This window comes from Diospyros lotus, chromosome 14, assembly GCF_014633365.1.
Source record: "Diospyros lotus cultivar Yz01 chromosome 14, ASM1463336v1, whole genome shotgun sequence".
Lineage (NCBI taxonomy): Eukaryota > Viridiplantae > Streptophyta > Magnoliopsida > Ericales > Ebenaceae > Diospyros > Diospyros lotus.
Window position 1 is genome coordinate 3934808 of NC_068351.1, and position 18581 is coordinate 3953388.

At 37.3% G+C, this 18581-nt stretch overlaps 1 protein-coding gene across 1 annotated transcript; it reads right to left on the reverse strand.

Annotated features, from left to right (window-relative positions):
- Positions 1-1658: 1658 nt before the first annotated feature.
- Positions 1659-17625, reverse strand: LOC127790163 (uncharacterized). Its single transcript, XM_052319460.1, has 22 exons — positions 16582-17625; positions 16143-16214; positions 15798-16002; positions 15592-15691; positions 12139-12237; positions 11918-12010; positions 11677-11769; positions 11456-11548; positions 11281-11373; positions 11089-11170; positions 10849-10908; positions 10718-10770; positions 10462-10628; positions 6471-6681; positions 6241-6298; positions 6066-6122; positions 5712-5957; positions 4480-4544; positions 4279-4335; positions 4048-4141; positions 2175-2315; positions 1659-2085 (listed from the first exon to the last, which is right to left on the reverse strand). The coding sequence occupies exons 1-22, from the start codon at positions 17254-17256 to the stop codon at positions 2002-2004; spliced, it is 2898 nt and encodes a 965-aa protein (XP_052175420.1). The 5' UTR covers positions 17257-17625; the 3' UTR covers positions 1659-2001.
- Positions 17626-18581: the final 956 nt, after the last annotated feature.

The following is an 18581-nucleotide window of genomic DNA, read 5'->3' on the forward strand; positions in this document are numbered from 1 at the left end:
CACGTCATACAAAGTGATTGACCCAGATGAAATTGACCCCTTTAAAAAATATAGGATGATTATAATGATAATAAATATGATAAGGGAATAATGGGGAGAAAAAGACACCAAAGTTATTCCACCTACAAAGTAGAGAAGAACATTTGAACTTATCTCCATGGATATCTAAGCATAACCCATCCAAATCAATCACATTTAATCCACATCCAGCAATATGGTATACCATCTTCGCCATCAATGAAATCATCCATTAGCCGGCTTCACCTCGTGTTTGATTATATTGGTGGCTAAAGGCCGCACGATCCACCCCACCCCCAATGATAGACACGACCAAGCTATTTGCAGAGCATGCCCCCAGATCTGCATCCACCATTCGTCAAGCTCGGCGATCAATTCGAGCTCTGAAATCAACTCTTAGAAATCCCATTTTCCTGCCAGGAAATGGGGCTCCAAGAGACCTCGTCAGAGAATTCTATGCTGGACTTGACAAGCTGCAGCTGCCCATGGAACAGTACTTGCAGCACCAAAAGCTACATCCAAGGTGGATAGTTTCAAACAAGAGCCTGTTTTGGACATCTAAAATAGCTTAGAAGTTCAGAGGCTGTTCTTCCACTGAATGTGCTGCTTCTCACTTCTAACCAGAAGCTTTTGTAATTCCATGGATGCCTGAAAGGGTTGAAATAAGCAGAGAATAGAGGCCGGGAGCATTTTTTTCTCTGCCAGACTTGTGTGAATAGTTCAGTCAATTTGAGCTTGGCTGTTGTATACTGGAGTATGTATGGAGAGTTTATAACGAAGGGTGTGGAGCATTGGACCAGTCGTCGACCAGATTGTCTGAACAATAAGGAGAACGGGCAATTTTGAGACCGAGTAAAGCCAATTTGATGAGAAGAAATTACTAGCATGGCCAGACTCAAGAAACCAAAGTTTGGCATGCCTTGGCAGCACCAGTTGATAGAGCTAAAGTGGGGCCGGAAGCATCATACCAACCAATCCATTCATATGGGTGGCCGAAAACAGAAGAAAGGGAGGAGAATAGTTGTTGGAAGAGAATTTTGAGAAAATAGAGAGAAAAGTGGAAAAGAGGGGGAAGAGAGGGGGGGAACTTCTGATCGAGGGTTCTGCCCCCCAGATTCTTATTCTGTCTATCCTGCAATCCCAGATTCCTTAAATCACCGTGGTTGGAGCTCTACAATAAGGGGGGGGGGGGGGGGGGGGGGGGGGGTGTTTTCCGGTCTGTCACCGGTCATGTTTGCTGGGCAGTTCTTGAATGAGAAACTAATTATCACGATTCTCAGGCGAACTATACATAGCGGTATACAAGGCTACCTAAGATATTGATGGTGGTGTTGGAGTCGGCATGGGGGCTGCCGTTAGATGGGGAGAAGAAAATTGAGATGGTGGTCAAGAAGGATGAAGCAAAGCCAGATGTTGAGAGAATAATGAATAAGGAGGATTTGCTCACACTTTATTCAAGATGTAAATGATGTAATTAGCTGAAAACAGAGTTCAGAACTTTAAACAAAACCATAAAGTCTTGTTGAACAGTCTCCAATGTATTGCAACATTGATGCAATACTAAACCATCAACTAAAATAGAGCAATACATGAAGGCCAGATAACAAGATTTAACCATCCCATGTCAACGGGTACAGGGGCCTAAGAAAACACTTGAATAACATTGTAGATAGAACGGATACATGCAACACACCAAAACATCAGTTACATGGAGCTCCAGCTCGACTACAAGGAAAACACCATTCAAATGCATTTACACATTGACACCAATTTCTATCTTTCAAAACCATAAACATAAACTAAATGGTATAGTTTTCCTTTGTAAATTTATATTTCACCTACTACTACCATGACCGTCTCCTTTCCAATCCAATGACCATTAACAACAACCAACTATATTACATGATGAGGCCGCTGAAGAAAAATTGGCTTTGATATACTCAACTGGACTCTATAGATACATCAAAGTTACTAATGCATAGATCAACCCTGGGGAACCAGTTTTTGTAGCATAGTTGTTCCTTTGAAGGTCAGCATCTGCCAACAGATTTTTCTGTAATCGCTAAGCTGCAGAACAAAGGATACAAAGTACTGATGTTGATACGAGTTCATGAATGTACAACCAGGAAACAAGGACAGCTAGAGATAATGCATACTTGTTCAGGTGGTATCTTTTCAAAACCAAATTTCTGTGTCCATATTGATTCTGCTTCGTCAGCAGCAGGGAGGACCAGATTCCTCACTTTCAAGGACGCAAAAAATCTCTCAATGCAGGAGAACAATATCTGGAAATAGCCCTGTTCTCAAGCATTTGTGTGGACAATCAGAATAACATTTAAATATCATTGCAGAGGAAAAGGAAAAAACATTCACTAGATGAAGATCCAACTTACGACAAAGAGTTTGTAAATATAAAGACTAATTATCCTTCTGCAGTATATGTAGATCATTTAAAAAGCTGAGATCACACAATACATCACTTTTCCCTACTGAACTTTGCGAGTGCGATTTTGTTCACCCCCTTTAACGGGGGTGAAGATAACCCCCAGTCCTTTGGGGGTTATCTTTCACAGAGGGGCAGCCAATTGATTTGATGTTTGGCTGCCCCTCTGTGAAAGATAACCCCCAAAGGACTGGGGGTTATCTTCACCCCCGTTAAAGGGGTGAACAAAATTGCACTCGAACTTTGCTGTCACATACAGTTTTCTGCAAGACCCACCATGATGACACAAGGAGAAGACAATCCAGGAAGAAGTTGAAATTTTGGGGTGTCAAATGATGTTAAACAAGTCATTCGATCAAACTACTGTGAAATGCTGTCAAATAGCAAGCGTTTCAACACACAAATGAGAGAACCACTAGGCATGGAAGTAGATGTGGACGTCGCGTGAGAATAAGATATGATGCCAACACATCAACACTAAAATTTCCAAATAGTAAGATATGACATAGCGGGGAAACAAAAAATGCACATTCCTATATTATAAATGAAAGTAAAAGCTGCTTGAGAAAAAGAAAAAAATGTCCCAACACAAGAAGTAGGAATAGGAAGTTTGGGCATCCAACAACAAACCAAACCTTATTTCCACCAGGCGAAATTGGCTGATAAATTCTAGCTCACCTAATATTTTGCCTAGAACCCATGTTGAGAAGATCTTATGGTTTTATGCTAGTTCTGGGGCTATCTAATGCAACCCTCCACCATCTGGGCATGAGCCACACTTTAACAAAGAGTAATACATTTAACAGTAGAAGTGTTAAGAGAATAACGAATCCACATAACAATGCTCCCAAGTCATTTCCATCTAACCCATGCTGTGTTTGATGTGTATCTAAGAGATGAGGAAGTGTGCCTTCCCAAATATCTTGATACGTTACTATCTAGAAGGACTGACAAATTTAGAGCATACTCTTGGACATGTTTCCTAGATGTATTATGCATGTCAAGGGAGTTTTTTAACTCCAAATTATCCAAAACATTGATGCTTCTTCGGACATCATCACTTAACCTACAGCACAGGTGCAAGCTAGAACCCCATCAACAAAGAGTGTCTTCGATTGGTTTACGAAATCAAATAGAGCTAATGTCCCATAGTTAGATGCACCGCATTAATGCATAGTAGCAGATAGTTAATGCTACCAGATCAGATTTGTCAAACTGATCAAAGTGTTTGCTTCTGCTCAAGATATAACCTACTTAGCAGGATTAAGGATCGGTGTTGTTTTCTACTCAAGATAGCACTGAAGTGGTTAGTATATTTCAAGGAACAGTGAGAAGCAATCAAATAAGAATTCAATTATGATTATGGGAAGCCAATTGTCCAGTAATGGAGCAGTTTACAAGTATATAGGAAGGCCAATCTGTTATACTACACCCCTGAGAAGATATTTCGATGTAAGGTAAAACATAATTTCTGGAATAAAAGACTAGGATCTGAAGTTCAGAGACACTTTATCCGTGCAGGTGTGTGTGTTTTGGTTGGGGGAAGGGAGGGTTGTGAAGCAAGCAACAGAGACTAGTAACCCCACCTTGCGTTGATTGCCAGTACTAGTTGCAACTAGAGGTAATTCAGCAATTTCCTGTCCAAAAACTCTGAAGATTCCAGCTGATACCACAGATGAACTGCATTATTAGCAAAGGAGCTTCTCGTTAATGGCCATGAAGCAAAAAAATATATATATATGGATTATTCTTAAAAAGTAAAAGGAACTTTTCTTTTAAATCCCTCTTTGATCCTTTAAGTTTGATAATTCTCTTACTTCACGGTTAATACTGCACAGTACATCCCACCAAAGTCCTGGCCCCTGATGTTCCTTCTGTGATGGAGAGCAAAGGACACACACATGTACAATCTTAGCTAAGATAAGAATGTAAATAAATGATCAAGGGTAATAGAGACAAAAACAAAACAGTGCACTTGCAGAAAAAGAAACAGGTATGGGCCAAGCCCTGATGATTACCCGTAAACCATAGTTGGAATGAAATCACGGCCAGTAGCTGAATCAACTATTGGGTCAAAGCACTCCTGTAGCACAAGCAATGAGGAAAACAAAATAGCATATCAGCTAGATCCTCTGAACCATTTCTCATGTAACTAACGTTTCATTGTTATTCTTAAATTGCAAAGATATAGCCAAACAAGCACAACAGAAAAGGCAGTAGGCACAAAGTTTAGAACCACATAATTAGGTATCCCATGCCCAGTAATAACATATTTCGGAGCCCCCCCACAAGATGCAAAAATTCACTTTATATCTGTGAACCACTTGACAAGAATATATCTAAACAAGGGACTATGTTCAACCAGAAAAATCCATCATCTCTAAGAAAGCACATGACAATAAATCAATTGAATATATTATTACTTGTATCAAGAAACGAGAAACAGTGGAACAAGTTGATAGCCATGAAATTTAAAATTAAAGAAAAGGTACAATGGGATTTTAATCTTAAGATCATATGGATTAAGATTAACCATACTATTGAAAAAAAAAAAAAAGTTATCTCAACAAGGACCAACAACAACTAGAAATAGCACAATAGTGCATTTTAGTTTGTGTTTTCTTTATTATATCCACGAACACACATCATTATGAATAAGACACTTCCCTCCTGAAAGGTGGTTTTTCTGCAAAAGAGCGGTAAATTATAGAAGGCACTCAAAAGGTATATACTTTCTGTTTTCTTCCTGAAATGATTTCAGCTGACAGAAGGTTTAGGGGATAAAAAGTTTGCTTCTGACATGCTCTGCGATGACCACAGATCAACAGGGTCCCCCAATGACATGAATCTTTTCCCTCTTTGAAACCAAAAAGAATAGGGAACACATGCTTATTTTGACACCATCACAAGATTAAAGGCATTTAAAACCTTACAAAGCTGCATCTGAGTGTAAGGAATGTTTTCCTTCACCCATTCACAATCCCAGGAGGCCAACCAGATTACAATAAGCCCAAAGTATCTCTCCATTCACCCCCCCCCCCCCCCCCCCCAAAAAAAAAAAAAAAAAGGATTTATCACTAATTCACTCTTGCAAGATGGGCTAGAGTAAGCAGAAGGATTCAAAGAAAAAAAAGAACCACAGGTTATGTTGATGTCAGGCAATGTTATGCACATAATAGCATTTAACAAAAAGTTAAAGCAGCGCATGATCTAGTTTCAAAGCAAAGTAAACGCAAAAGCAATTACTTACATGGAAAATGGCAACAGCTTTTGATAGTAATGATCTAGTTTCAGGGGAAGCAATTTTTCCATTGAGAAGCCTCCATCTCACATCAAAATCTACAACACTATCAGAAATATCACCTTCATGCCTCTTCCTTATGAGATCCAAAAGAGAATCAGGGATCTTCTCTTCTCCATGATTCAGCAAATTCTGCAAGGTGGAAAAAATCTTCCTGCAATCCATGCAGCAGAACCACTTCCCCTTTGGTAATTCCTGGTGCATAAGAGATCATCAAATTTGTTCAAGAAAGCAGTAAGTACCTTTTCAGATAAAATGGAAATTCCTCATGGAAAGAAAACTATGAACCAAGGGAGTGCAAACCTTTAGATCTGCCATCTTATTTTTCTTCAAGCAACCAACATGGTATTCCCTCTCACACTGGAAGAAAACAAATAATAAAACTAGTTAATAACCTATAACCAGAAGGATTCATAACAAGGGATCCCATGTTAAGATCACCTTTCACTCATCTGAGAAATATAGACAACAAGAATACCTGATCACAAACTATAACTGTTCGTGGACCAAATCCAGATTTGCTAAAATCATAACCCCTACATAGAACAGGAGACGAAACATTAACATCTAACTAAACAAAATATGGACACATGCAAAAGAACTATTATCATTTCAATAAATACAAATGTTCATGAGCAGAAAATCGTAAAGTGAAAAATGGAGTGGAAGGTTAAATATTTAGTCTCCCATAGCTCACATAAACATTACCTGCACAAAACACATGCAATGAGATCAGCATCTTCAGGGTTTTTAACTATTCGAATGCACCGTTTGGTTATCTGTTCAATAGGATCAACTCCAGAAACCCTTCCAGCTGCTACAGCATTGGCATTACGCTCAAATTTCTCCCTTTGGAACATATTCTGGCAATAGTTACAGTACCATTTACCACGAGGAATGCTTGATAATGATGCACACTCTGCATAGGCAAGTGAGAATGCACATCAAAATCAACTAAAAACACTGCTAAATTGGAAGCAACTCAGTAAAGAAAAGAAGGCCACCCACCAATCAACAGAACCAAACAAACTTATTTCTTTTGCAACGTTCTTTTTCAATCCTAAATCCAATGCAAGCGGTCTCTGATGTTATCAATAGACTGTTACCATTCACAACATAGCCAAAGTCTCCAAGAGGACTATACCAATAAACTGCACCCAAGTATCGCATTTTCAGTAGCTTATGACTACTAGTTCTACCCAGATGAAGCCAATTAGGATAAGGTCTGAATGTGTTTATTGGAGGCTTGCCCCCAGGGGATGGTTCCAACAACTATCCCCCCAAACCACTAGTGGTAAAACAAGGCAGATCAAACTCAACTGCCTGCCACCCAAGAGCAGGAAGTGAGGGCTCAAGGCTGGAAGCAACCAAATGATAAAGCAGAAAGTTGTAATGCCTATTTTAATATTCGAGGAAAAGTTATCCTTGTTTTAATACAGTCAATAAAAATGTGTATCTTGGTTGTCTCTAATAACTGTTTAAAATATAAGTTCCTATTCCTTGAGTGGATCTATTCAAATTTTTTTACATAATTCATAAATTATCTTTGCTTTTTGGATGATGATTGCCTATGGGAAAAGTTGCTGGAACAATCAAGAGGGTGGTCAAACACATAAATATAAGATTTCTTTAGATATTAATTTTATCTGTCCATTTACATGCATGGTTAGAAACCAGATAGGTAACCCTTTATCAATTAGAAGAAACATTCATATCACTAGACTTTGAAGGTCCACCGCTACCTGCGGCGATCCACTCTGCATCCTGGAAATTGAAATTCAATATGCAGCTTGAGAAATAGCTCATGGGTGCTGGATAGGTGCTCCCACACATCCACCTGCAAAAATTGGAAGACTGGTGGACTTGGGTTTTGACCTTTCTTTTCTCCTGGCCTTTTATTGGAAATAATATAGGTTGCTTGGCCTTTGTTCTGTAGGAAATAATACAAGTTGCTTGACCTCTGTTCTGTGGATTGTTCCTGAGTTCCACTTGTTTTAGGTTATCCCTTCATATGGTTCTAGTGACTAGTTGGGTTTGGTTCTGTGTCTTGCTGTTGGGTTATCTGAATGCCTACTTAAGATGGCCAACTGATTCTGTAGGGTTAAGTTGAAGAATTATTGATGTTGGGGGAATATTGTGGTCTTGCTTGAACCAATTTGTGTATGGCGTTTTGATGCTTGAAAGGCTTGCTAGTTTTTAGATTGGTTGATATAAATTTGAATTTGGGGATCTGATGTGAAAATGGAAAAAGCCTTTATCTTACATGGCTTGAATGTTTGAAGTTGGAAAAACTGTCATGTTTTTGCGCCATTGACAGCTGTATTTTCTGCAATTTTGGAGCTCTCTGTCCATGGCTGCTGACTTCTGAATCCATGACTGAGCACTTGGTTGGCCTGCCTGGTTTTGGTTCCTGGGATTTCAAAAATCCTATTTGGCTCCTGGCTGAATAGGGGGTCGTTGTTGATTTTATGGGTTGGGGTTTTGTCTTGGTTTTTGCTTCATTTCTTATTTGGGGGCGCTCTTAGATTACTGTAGACAGAGGGTGTTTGGTGCTTGGGTGCTCTGCTCCTTAATAAAATGTTAGCCATTTTTCACACAACCCCCCCCCCCCCCCCCCAAAAAAAAAAAAAAAGCAAAGTCTTATCATCCACAATGATAGTGGAAAACATCTTAATATATATATATATATATATTTCCCTTTCTTTTTTCTTTTGAAAATGTCAACTAGATATGTAAACTATATATTTTTTTTATTTCTGTGCTATCAAAAACATAAAGAAATAGGTTATTTAGTTAAAATATATAACAAAAAGATATTTATTTTTATGTTAGATAAAGATTTATAATTTATAAAGTTTGCAAAATGATCATTTTAGATTATAAATTGTGCCCTCACTATATAAAATTTCCCAATCCACCTGCGGTACCCAAAAATTAGAGTTTACAAGAATCCCAACCCCGTTCTGCTAATTTTAACACTACTATGGGTCTTCACATATCTCCACTAATTAACTAAAAAAAATAGCTCTATATTAACAAAACCCAGCTTGCTTTAGCATATTTCAATCAGACCCTTGCATCAAATCATAATTTTCAAAACCAAATATAGTTCAGTGCAGAAGCCTAAGGTGTTACGATCCCATGGGAAGGAAACAAAATCACAGGTGTGGTTAGTTTATAACGTGTGCCTCTTTGGAGAGATTTCATTTCAAGCAACAAAAATATTTGAGGAAAAACACAAACACACACTTTGATCCCCAAATATTTAATGCCGACCTGAGTCCCACTGCCCTCATGGATGTCCGTCTAGGACGGAATGGCTTTCAATAATCTTTAATTGGAACAGGCTGGGTATGGGAGCAAGCTTGATATTTATCTTTAGAAAAATGACAATCTAGGGTATCTGGGTTACGTTAACATTAAGATGGTAGTCTTTTTAGCCATAGGTCTGATCATAAAATTTCTTTTCTGTTGCTGATCCTAAAAGTTAACCAGCCCCGCCCCAGCCCACGTAGGAAAATAAAGACTTGTTTTGTTGTTGATCCTAAAACTCCAATACACAGCTAGCTGATCAAAAAATTTCTTCATCATACACAGCGTGGCTTGGAGGTCATATTCAGAGAACACGAGCATGCCATGGTTTTGAAGGCTTCAGCAACCGCCATGAGCAATAACTTCTTCTTGAACTCTTCCATAACCATAAGATGGCCACTTCCACAGAACAGCTCTCTCCAACCAGCCAGATCACCCTCCCCAACATCACCCCTTTGATTCGTTAGTTTTCATGTGTTCATTTTCTTTTCAGTTTAAGTTTTCAATTTTTTGCATTTAGTTTTCACTTCAGTTTGGGAAAATGAAAACTGAATCCATCATTAATTTTTTATGTCACCTTCAAAAAACACAAAATGTCATTTGATAAATCCATATATTGTTAATTTTTTTATGCATAAAGTCCATGTAATATAATTTTATTTTACATATATATTAAAAATGTTCCGTGTTAAACAAAAACACCTGGTTAAACGACATTTTATACCTAATTTTTCTAAAAATTTGGGAATGAATACAGAACTGAAAACAACTAAAAAATTAAACAGGCCAATGTTACACAAAGCGAAAGAATGAAATGATAGAAGGCGCACACACCCACACATATATACACATATATGTCATAATATGTGTGCACAAAATGTTTTTATTTCCAAAAACATTTTGTTCAGTGTTGTTATTATTGGTGAAAGATGGAAATTCTTTTACGATCAATGTTTTTATTTCCAAAAATATGGATTGAACTTTTCTCTCCACTGGTGGGATTTCCAGTTGTTCATAGCATTGAGGGATACAATTACTCAAAATACTTGAATTTTGATTGGGTGCTTAGCTGAGGAGAAAGATGATTTGCATTTTCAAAGACAGGATGGAGACGGAGATTTAGGTAGGATGAGGCAGGTCGGGTCGGGGCAGGTTACAACAGTAACAAGAGCAGGGCAGTGCCAGAGGCAGGGGCAGGGGCAGGGCCAAGCCAAGGCTTTTTGGCAAAGTGGTGGCCTGACTAGAAATCACTCGGCCGCACAGCAGCCACGAAAAAGTTTTTGTTTCCCAAGTAAGCACACACCCACATAGAAAAACCCGCCAGATTAAATGCAACAGAAATGACAGAAGCAAACAGCAGAGATAATTTTAGGAATTAGAATTTCACCTATATGGAAGGCCCTTGGGCACCCATCACAAAGCAAGAGATTCCCACCATCAGCACAAATGATGCACAGGTCATCATTGTCCTTGGCACTACACTTACGGCCTTTCAACAGAGATATTGCAAATTCATGCAGTGACACCCCATTCGAAGTGAAAATGTATGAATAGCTGTATATGGTACAGATAGTGTCAAAAACAACAATAATGGACATGAACAACTCTAAACAGAATATTGAGAGGACAAGAGGAAAACTCACGGTTTTCTGCGTGAAGCCCAACCAGCATGGGCTTCGAACTGTGAGGGGCTGACCTGGTCATGAATTAAAATGGAAATGAATACCTCTTGACAGAATATTGGGAGGGCTCAAGCCTAGAGAGAAAAAAATACCTCACAACTGCAGCAATGACAAAATATTCCCTGGCCCCTTTTAAATCCGTCGCGCAATTTCTGCCCAAAAAAAATCTATTACTTCACATGATTAAAAATTATTACAAGGATAAACATGCGTTATTTCTTTCATGTCCCCTTTTAAAACCTTATGCAATTTCTGCCAAGAAATTGCTATTAATTCACACGATCAAAAATGATTACAAAGTTACAGCAGAGGGGGTAATTTATATCAACAACCTGTCCATGGGAAAAATATGCCACCTCTGTTCCATCAGGCAATCCACCTTCCTCAAAAACCAACTTATGCAACCGCAGATCTCTGGTATTATAAAATGGGGAAGAATCACCAGATCATCAGTAGTTATTTTCCAAATCATAACATACAATCGCACTGAACCAAAACGAAAATACAAAGATTCATGTACTTGCTTTTTTGTAATCTTCCACTGAGTCTTCTTTGGTGGAGAGATGCAAGGAGCACCACTTTCTGAAGATCTTGGAATTAAATCAGCTTTCGATGACCTGATACATCCAGATGAAAACATCTCAATACAGAGCGAGAGAAAAAATATACTAACATGGCATGACTCAATATAAGTACAACATTTTTGTTATCTTCTGATGACTCTTATTTTTTGATAAAATACGCACTGAAGCACATCCCTGCAATTTTCGAGCCAAGACAGGCTTTGAGTACCTGAAATAACAGAAAAATGTATCAGGAGAAATAACTGAATTTCAACATTCAGATTCAATCAGGTTCAGAGCAAATAAAAGGAAATCTCACTTAAAAGGAAAAGGAAATAAACCAAAAGAGAGACGGACTTTTTTATTATCTTCCCCCGACCATCATTTCTTGATGGAATCCGCACTGAAGCTCTTGAAGAAAACTTCAAAGCTGATTTTGACACGGTGGAACTAAAATTAACCAAAAAAAGGAGCAGAATGTCAATAGACACAAACTGATTATGATATCTAGGAATTAAAATTACCCACAAAAAAGTAACATGTCAATAGATAGAGATAAAAGTCAATAGATAGAGATAAAGGTAGTTGTAGTACAAACTTTACGATTATCTTCTGTTGACTCTTTTTTGGGGACAAAACACAAATTGATCCACTTCCAGGAGATTCAGATATTAAAGCAGTATCAGAGGATCTACAACAAGCCAGATGTAAACAAATTAGCAGACAGGAACAGCATGTAGAGAAAGAGTGTTTACGTATGTGGATGAGAGAGGAGGGGGGGCGTGTCCTCAAAGGAGAAGAAATTAACCAAAGGAATACCTGTTATTTCTTATCTTCTCTTGACTCCCATCTTCGGCTGAAGTGCATGTTTTGGCAGTTCTCATGGACTTCCTTAAAGCCAAGTCTGGTTCCAAAGATCTGACAGGTCTCAAATGAGTATAAAAGATATAAATGGAAAATTTTGCCTACATGAAATTCTAAATTTATCACAGCAAAGGGAAAGAAGTGTTGACAAGGTGCTTCCAGCCAATCCACAAGCAGAAATTATAAAGTAAACAATCCTGAGCCTGGGCCTTGGTGCTCGGTGGTTGTCATTTACTGTAGCTTGGAAGCAGGAGATAAGAAAAGCAGAGACAAAAAAATACATGTAACCTTACTATCTGCACTAAAAACTGCACAAAAAAGAGGTATATAGGGACAAGCTACCTCACTCAACCATAAATAAAGGGAAAGCAAGATGGTTCTTTTTGGACAATGAAACTAATTCTTTACACCATCAAAAGCTCTCTTGCACCTAGAACGACAAAAATGGAACAATCACCTAAATACATCTCCGAAAAATCTCCAGCAAGCCTGATACAGAACACAGAAACTTCAATAATGATGCTCACATAACCCACTGTATGCCAAACATAAAAACTCAAATAAATTGGTTCGCATCACCCACTATGCCAAAACTAGTGCACTATAAGTCCCAAATAACACAAGCCCCTTATAATAATAAATTGCCTACTGGTTCTCCCTCCATCCTCAAACCAAAAATGTCACAACTCCATAAGGAAGACATATCTGGCATGGTTCCCTATTTGGGATGCAGATCCCACTAGGGACCAGCAAGCCTCAATGGATACAAAACAATGTCTATCATGCAACATAAGTAGAAAACAATAAATAATAAAAGACAAATATGAAATAAATGAATAAGCTCAAAATAAACATTATATGTAGAGTTTTGCATCGAGAACATTCTAGAATACTTGGAAGAATCAGGAGAAGTCAGTTGCGTCGGATTGGTATTTGAGCGATAGTTTAGTTAGTTAACTTTTATTCTAAACAGTAACTTGAGTATAGGGGTATATTAGGTATTGTCATGTCTTTTATATTCCTTAATGTTTCCACCCTAATTGTCTATAAAAAGAACGCATGGGGCAATCGTTTAGATCATCATTCATAATTGTGTGCAAGTGCAAGTGATTGAGAGAAAAGAATAGAGAGATAGCCTTTGTAATCTTGGCTTTCATTCTATACTCGTGAGGAACTCCTGTGTACTGATTCTTGGATGGTTTGTAGTGGATTGCTCTTGGATCAAAGATGTTCGATGTAGGGTTGCATTCAAGCAATCCGAACCAGGATAAATTGCGCTTGTCTACTTGTGTGGTTTGGTTGTTTCTATCTTATTTCAATTCTGTTTTCAATTCAGTTTTTCATTTCTGTTGTTGTGATTGATTTTGGGTGAGGGTGTGAATCATATTGGCATATGAATTGAGTGATCCTAAGAGCTCCTAATCCTAACATTATAAATCAGAGAGTAACAGCATCATCTAGATAAGATAATGTATAAACATCAGTATATCCAAGTTAGAATATATACATCACAGACTTAGAGAATAAGTGCATCAATATATCATAACAGTCAGTCTGAATATCCGCTAACAATCAGTCTATGATTTCCATGTATCCAGGAGCATGACTAGGCTTTGGCCTCAGGAACCCAAGAGACACCTCCAGATAGCACTTATGGGTAAAGACCCATGGTATTACAAGTAGTATCAGAGATGAGCAAGACTACTACCAAGTGGATGCAGGCCAGAAAAGTGTTTGGGACTGACTTAAGTCAGATTGAAATATGGAATTTCTATTCTGGCAAGGAAACAAAGAATTAAAGGAGCTAATCACAACCTAATCCCATATAGGTAGTTTATTGGTGGCATCTTAGGTATATTACTTGGTCTTATAAATCCATGAGTCACCTTCAGCTAACACTTTTGGTAAGGACCCATGGTGTTACACAAAAAGCACAAAACATTAAATCATAAATGGCTCCTCTTCATAGAGGGAAAACACAGCTAGCATGTCCCTATCCACTTGTAGGATGATTATGAAGAATGTTGAGGAAAGATAAAATAATGTAATCAACTTCCTAATCGCATATGTTGCATCTAACTTAAGGGGGCCAAAAATATTGTGATAAAAACTTTGCATTCTCTAAGTGTTTAATCTCCTATGTAGGGATGGAAAAATTTGTATCCAATCTAATGGGTACTTGCCAAACCCACCCAAATGAGGGTTTATACATCAAATTTTATCCTGAGAAAGAAAATTTTCCCTGGTCAAGGACAGGTCTGGGGGCAGGGAGGGGTCCCCAACCTTTAATATTTTATAGAATTACACACATATATATTAGGTTACAGAGTCTCAGAAAGCCAAGGATAAAGATAATTGTAGTAGATTCATCAAAGATGAATACAAGGGTTATGAACATTATTAGAGAAGATTGATAAAACATTATTAGATGTAAATAGGTTTTGATATGGTTGGATAATGATTTATTTGTGTTATAAATTATGATCTTCATTTGTATTAACATTAAACTAATCCTTGTCAATCTTTATACTAAATTTGATTTATATATTTAATTATGATCATGAAATATACAATAAGTAGTAGATAGTAAATAAAATTGAAGATTATTAATATCCTTATTACAAATTATTATCTTATTTTTATGAAATTTTGTATGAATTGACCAAGTACAGGTACCCAACGGGAACCTATTACCATTTTGCTCAGTTACTTCTACAACAACATATCCAGCCTTTATCCTACTATGCAGTATAAGCTACATGAATTCTAGATATCCATTCATTTCTATACATTGCCTTTTCTTCAGTAATGCTCATATACTTAATATCAAGCCTAAGTGTCTCCCACCAAGGTTATTTCTGGACTTCCTCTACCTCTTTTCCAAGCTTGCCCCAATTACTTCTAATTTTTTGTCTTTTGCTCAATTACTTCTGTTTAAATTTATTCCATTTAGTTTTCCTACAGACAGAAGTACAATGTTCATTTTAATCATTGCCAAATGTAATCAAACCACCAGCAAGAACCTGTATTTGTACAAATATATGACTTATGAAAAAATGTTCCACTGACAGCAAGAGTTCAAACTCTTCTCATCCCAGAAAATTCAAATTATATGTACATATAGCCAATGCCTACACATTCTTAGCCAAAGAAGATGAAAATCTAAATTGCTCTGAGAGTTAACTCCCTTAACACTCTAAATGCTCCTGAGAAAAAACAAATATAGTAAACTGATTTATTACAGAATCAGAATCATAAAACTATAGCCCAACAAATGACCATCAATTTATTATAGCCCAATTACCATAAACGAAAAAATGTACAACCTATAGTGAACTCAACACTATCAATTCAAGAATGAGATATAAGCAAGAAGGTAAATATGGCCTACTGAAATGCAAAAAGTACCTAGTATCTGCATCAGTTGGAGTGGCTTCAGGTTGCAATGTAACTGAGCAAGATTTGCAAAGTTTCTTCACCTTTTCAGCAAATGTTGCAAGAAAAGAGCCTTGAAATCAACAAAAACAAAGATCACTTATGGCCAAATTTTCCAAACGAAGTCACTTGCAGGAGAAAAGGTTAAGAGACAATTGCGAAAAAGAAGCAAAGCTCACCATTGCAGTTTTGACAAATGATGGATTCATTTTCAGGCAATGAACCAATAGCACTCTGAATTGTTTCATCCAAGGTATCCAGAGGAGAATTGCTGCAAGCCTTCACCACCTGTAAGAGGCTTTTCCCATTCTCAAGGCATATATACTGTGCTGCTCGTCTGTATGATTTACAAGCATGGATCTCAAATTGACATGGATTAACAACCTACACATAAATAACAACAAAAGATCAAATTCCTAATTCGCAAGAGAGACACAGCTCAGCACATTGATAAAGGTCTTATGTAATAAGTTAGCGAAATGATAAAGAACAGTAAAATGACCAGAAAACAAATTGATACTCACTTTAGATCCATTGCACGAACTACAAAAGCACAAGATTCCTTTGCCCTTAATCATTCCTCGAAGTGCATATCCCTATAACCAAAATTAAGTTACTAAAACCAGATAGACTCTTGACCACTAATAATAAAAAGGGAATATTTGTATCTAATATAAAACAAAATAGCCATCATTATCTGTAAAGAATATGGAAAACGAAACGATCATACTAACAGATAGAACTTTTGCAATATACAAAGCCAAGCATGTCTATACACAAATGGGTATCAACCACTATCATTGAGGGTGCTGGCTGTAATTCACCGCATCACAATGGCGGGAATACAAATTTCATCCACACATAGAGACGTGTAAAATGATTTTATAGATATACAAAAATGGCAATCAACCCTCATAGTTTCAACAGACATGCCCAAGACTAAAATTAAGATAATGTCACTACCTTGCTACCACCATTGTAAAAAACTGAATACCCCTCAAGCAAACCGGTAGCAAAAAGTTCCTTTACAGTTTTGGGTATCCTCCCTAGTGCAATCTTCTTGGACATTTTAATTTCTAGCTTCTTCTTTGTTTGAGTCTCCAAAGCACTAGCTTCGGAACTCTCATCCACTTCCACGCACAAAACTGCTTCATTATTGTTACTGTCCAGTAACTCAGACCCAACTGCCACCGAAACTATACACTCCACGAGGTCCTCCTCCGATGCACAACCCAATTCCCGCAGCTTCGTAGCTTCAACTGGCACATCAACCGCCATTCCTCCACCCCCGGAGCCTCCTGAATTCGAACTTTTTCCACCATCCCTCAACTCTGTCTCACTTGAAGCCGCACGCAACTCAGCCTCCGCCTTCTTCTCTCCTTCACAAACTGAACTCCCCAAACTGCAGATAGGCTTGTCCTCGACTTTGGCATTCTTAAACCTTCTGGTTCTTCTATACACAAGAATCCCACTACTCATACTTCGCCAACCCTTCCTCTCTTCACAGCCGCCGATCTCGCCCTTGAGCCTCTTGCCGATCCTATCCTCGGGCACTCCACTAAACTCACCATTCTGAACCTCAAGTTCCTGAGCCAGCTGAGACTGATCCGGCAATCCGAAGTCTAACTCGCGCTTCATGATGTGTACTCGAAGCGCGGCCGAGAACAGCACATGCACGGCACGAATCAAATCGCAGATCTGTGAGAAGACAGAAATCAGAAAGCACGAGGAGAAATGTGCAGGTTCATAAAGCCCTTCAAGATGCCTATCGAAACCCTAGTTTCTGTGGTTAGGGGTCGAATTGGAGAAACTGATGGCTGCGAAGGGATTCCGAAGGATTTGAAACGAAATGGGAAAGCTGAGGCATGAGAGTGAGGGGATTGAAACGGAGAGGAATTGGAGGACGAAAGGCCGAGAATCCGCAGATAGATTGTGCAAATGGAAGCCGATTGGCAGACTGAGCGGTAAGGGATTGTTTGGAAGCAACCTATTCACTAGCTGCTTGGTTCGCCGTCAGTTTTCTACAAGACTTGTTTTCCTTCAATTTTTTATCTTTTTATATAATATTTTAATTTTTACCAAGTACGAAAATGTCTCCAAACATCGCATTAAACACTAAAATTATTTTGACAATTAAAAAATATCTAAAATGTTAAAAAATATCAAAAATATTAAAATATTAAAAAATATCTACATTTCTGAAACATTAAAAAATATCTAAAAAAAATATTTTGACAATTTTTTCAATTTTAAAATTATTTTAAAGCTATTTTGTAATATTAATAATATATAAAAAATACGTATTTGAGCTTACCACCTTGATATTTCTGAAACATTTTTATTTTTAAACTATCAAAAAATCAAAAAAATATTTTTAAATAGTTTTTTAATTTTAAAAATATTTTAGACCTATTTTATAATATAAAAAATGTATCGAAAACATGTTTCATCCACAAATGAATTAGAGTTTGGCTATCATATTTTTTACCATTTTAAGAATATTTTAATTTGTACTAGACACAAAAATATCTCCAAGAAACCATATTGATATTTCTAAAAGTTTTATTTATTTGAAACGTCAAGAATATCAAAACAACATTTTCAAGCAGATTTTTCAATTTCAAAAACATTTTAAAGCTATTTTGTAATATTAAAAATTTAGAAAAACACGTTTTCCTCCACCACAAAAGGGTTAAAGCTTGCCTATCACAATTTTTTAACTCCCCACAAAATATTTTAATTTCTACAAAGTATGAAAATGTCTCTTAGACGCTATATTGATATTTCTAAAACGTTTTTGTTTCTAAAATGGCAAAAAAAAGTATTAAAAAAATAATTTCAAGCAATTTTTTCAATTTCAAAAAAATTTTAGAGCCATTTTGAAATATTAAGAGTATATTGAAAATATGTTTCCGTCCATAAAAAGGTTAGAGCTTGGTTACCACATTTTTTTTATCTTCCTA

Excerpts from the sequence above, each read along its gene's own strand:
- LOC127790163 (XM_052319460.1), bottom strand. The coding sequence starts at position 17,256 with ATGAAGCGCGAGTTAGACTTCGGATTGCCGGATCAGTCTCAGCTGGCT. Across the intron at positions 10,771-10,848 it reads GTCATTGCTGCAGTTGTGAG|GTCAGCCCCTCACAGTTCGA; the intron begins GTATTTTTTTCT and ends ATTCATGACCAG. Across the intron at positions 4,336-4,479 it reads ATTCCAACTATGGTTTACGG|AAGGAACATCAGGGGCCAGG; the intron begins GTAATCATCAGG and ends TCTCCATCACAG.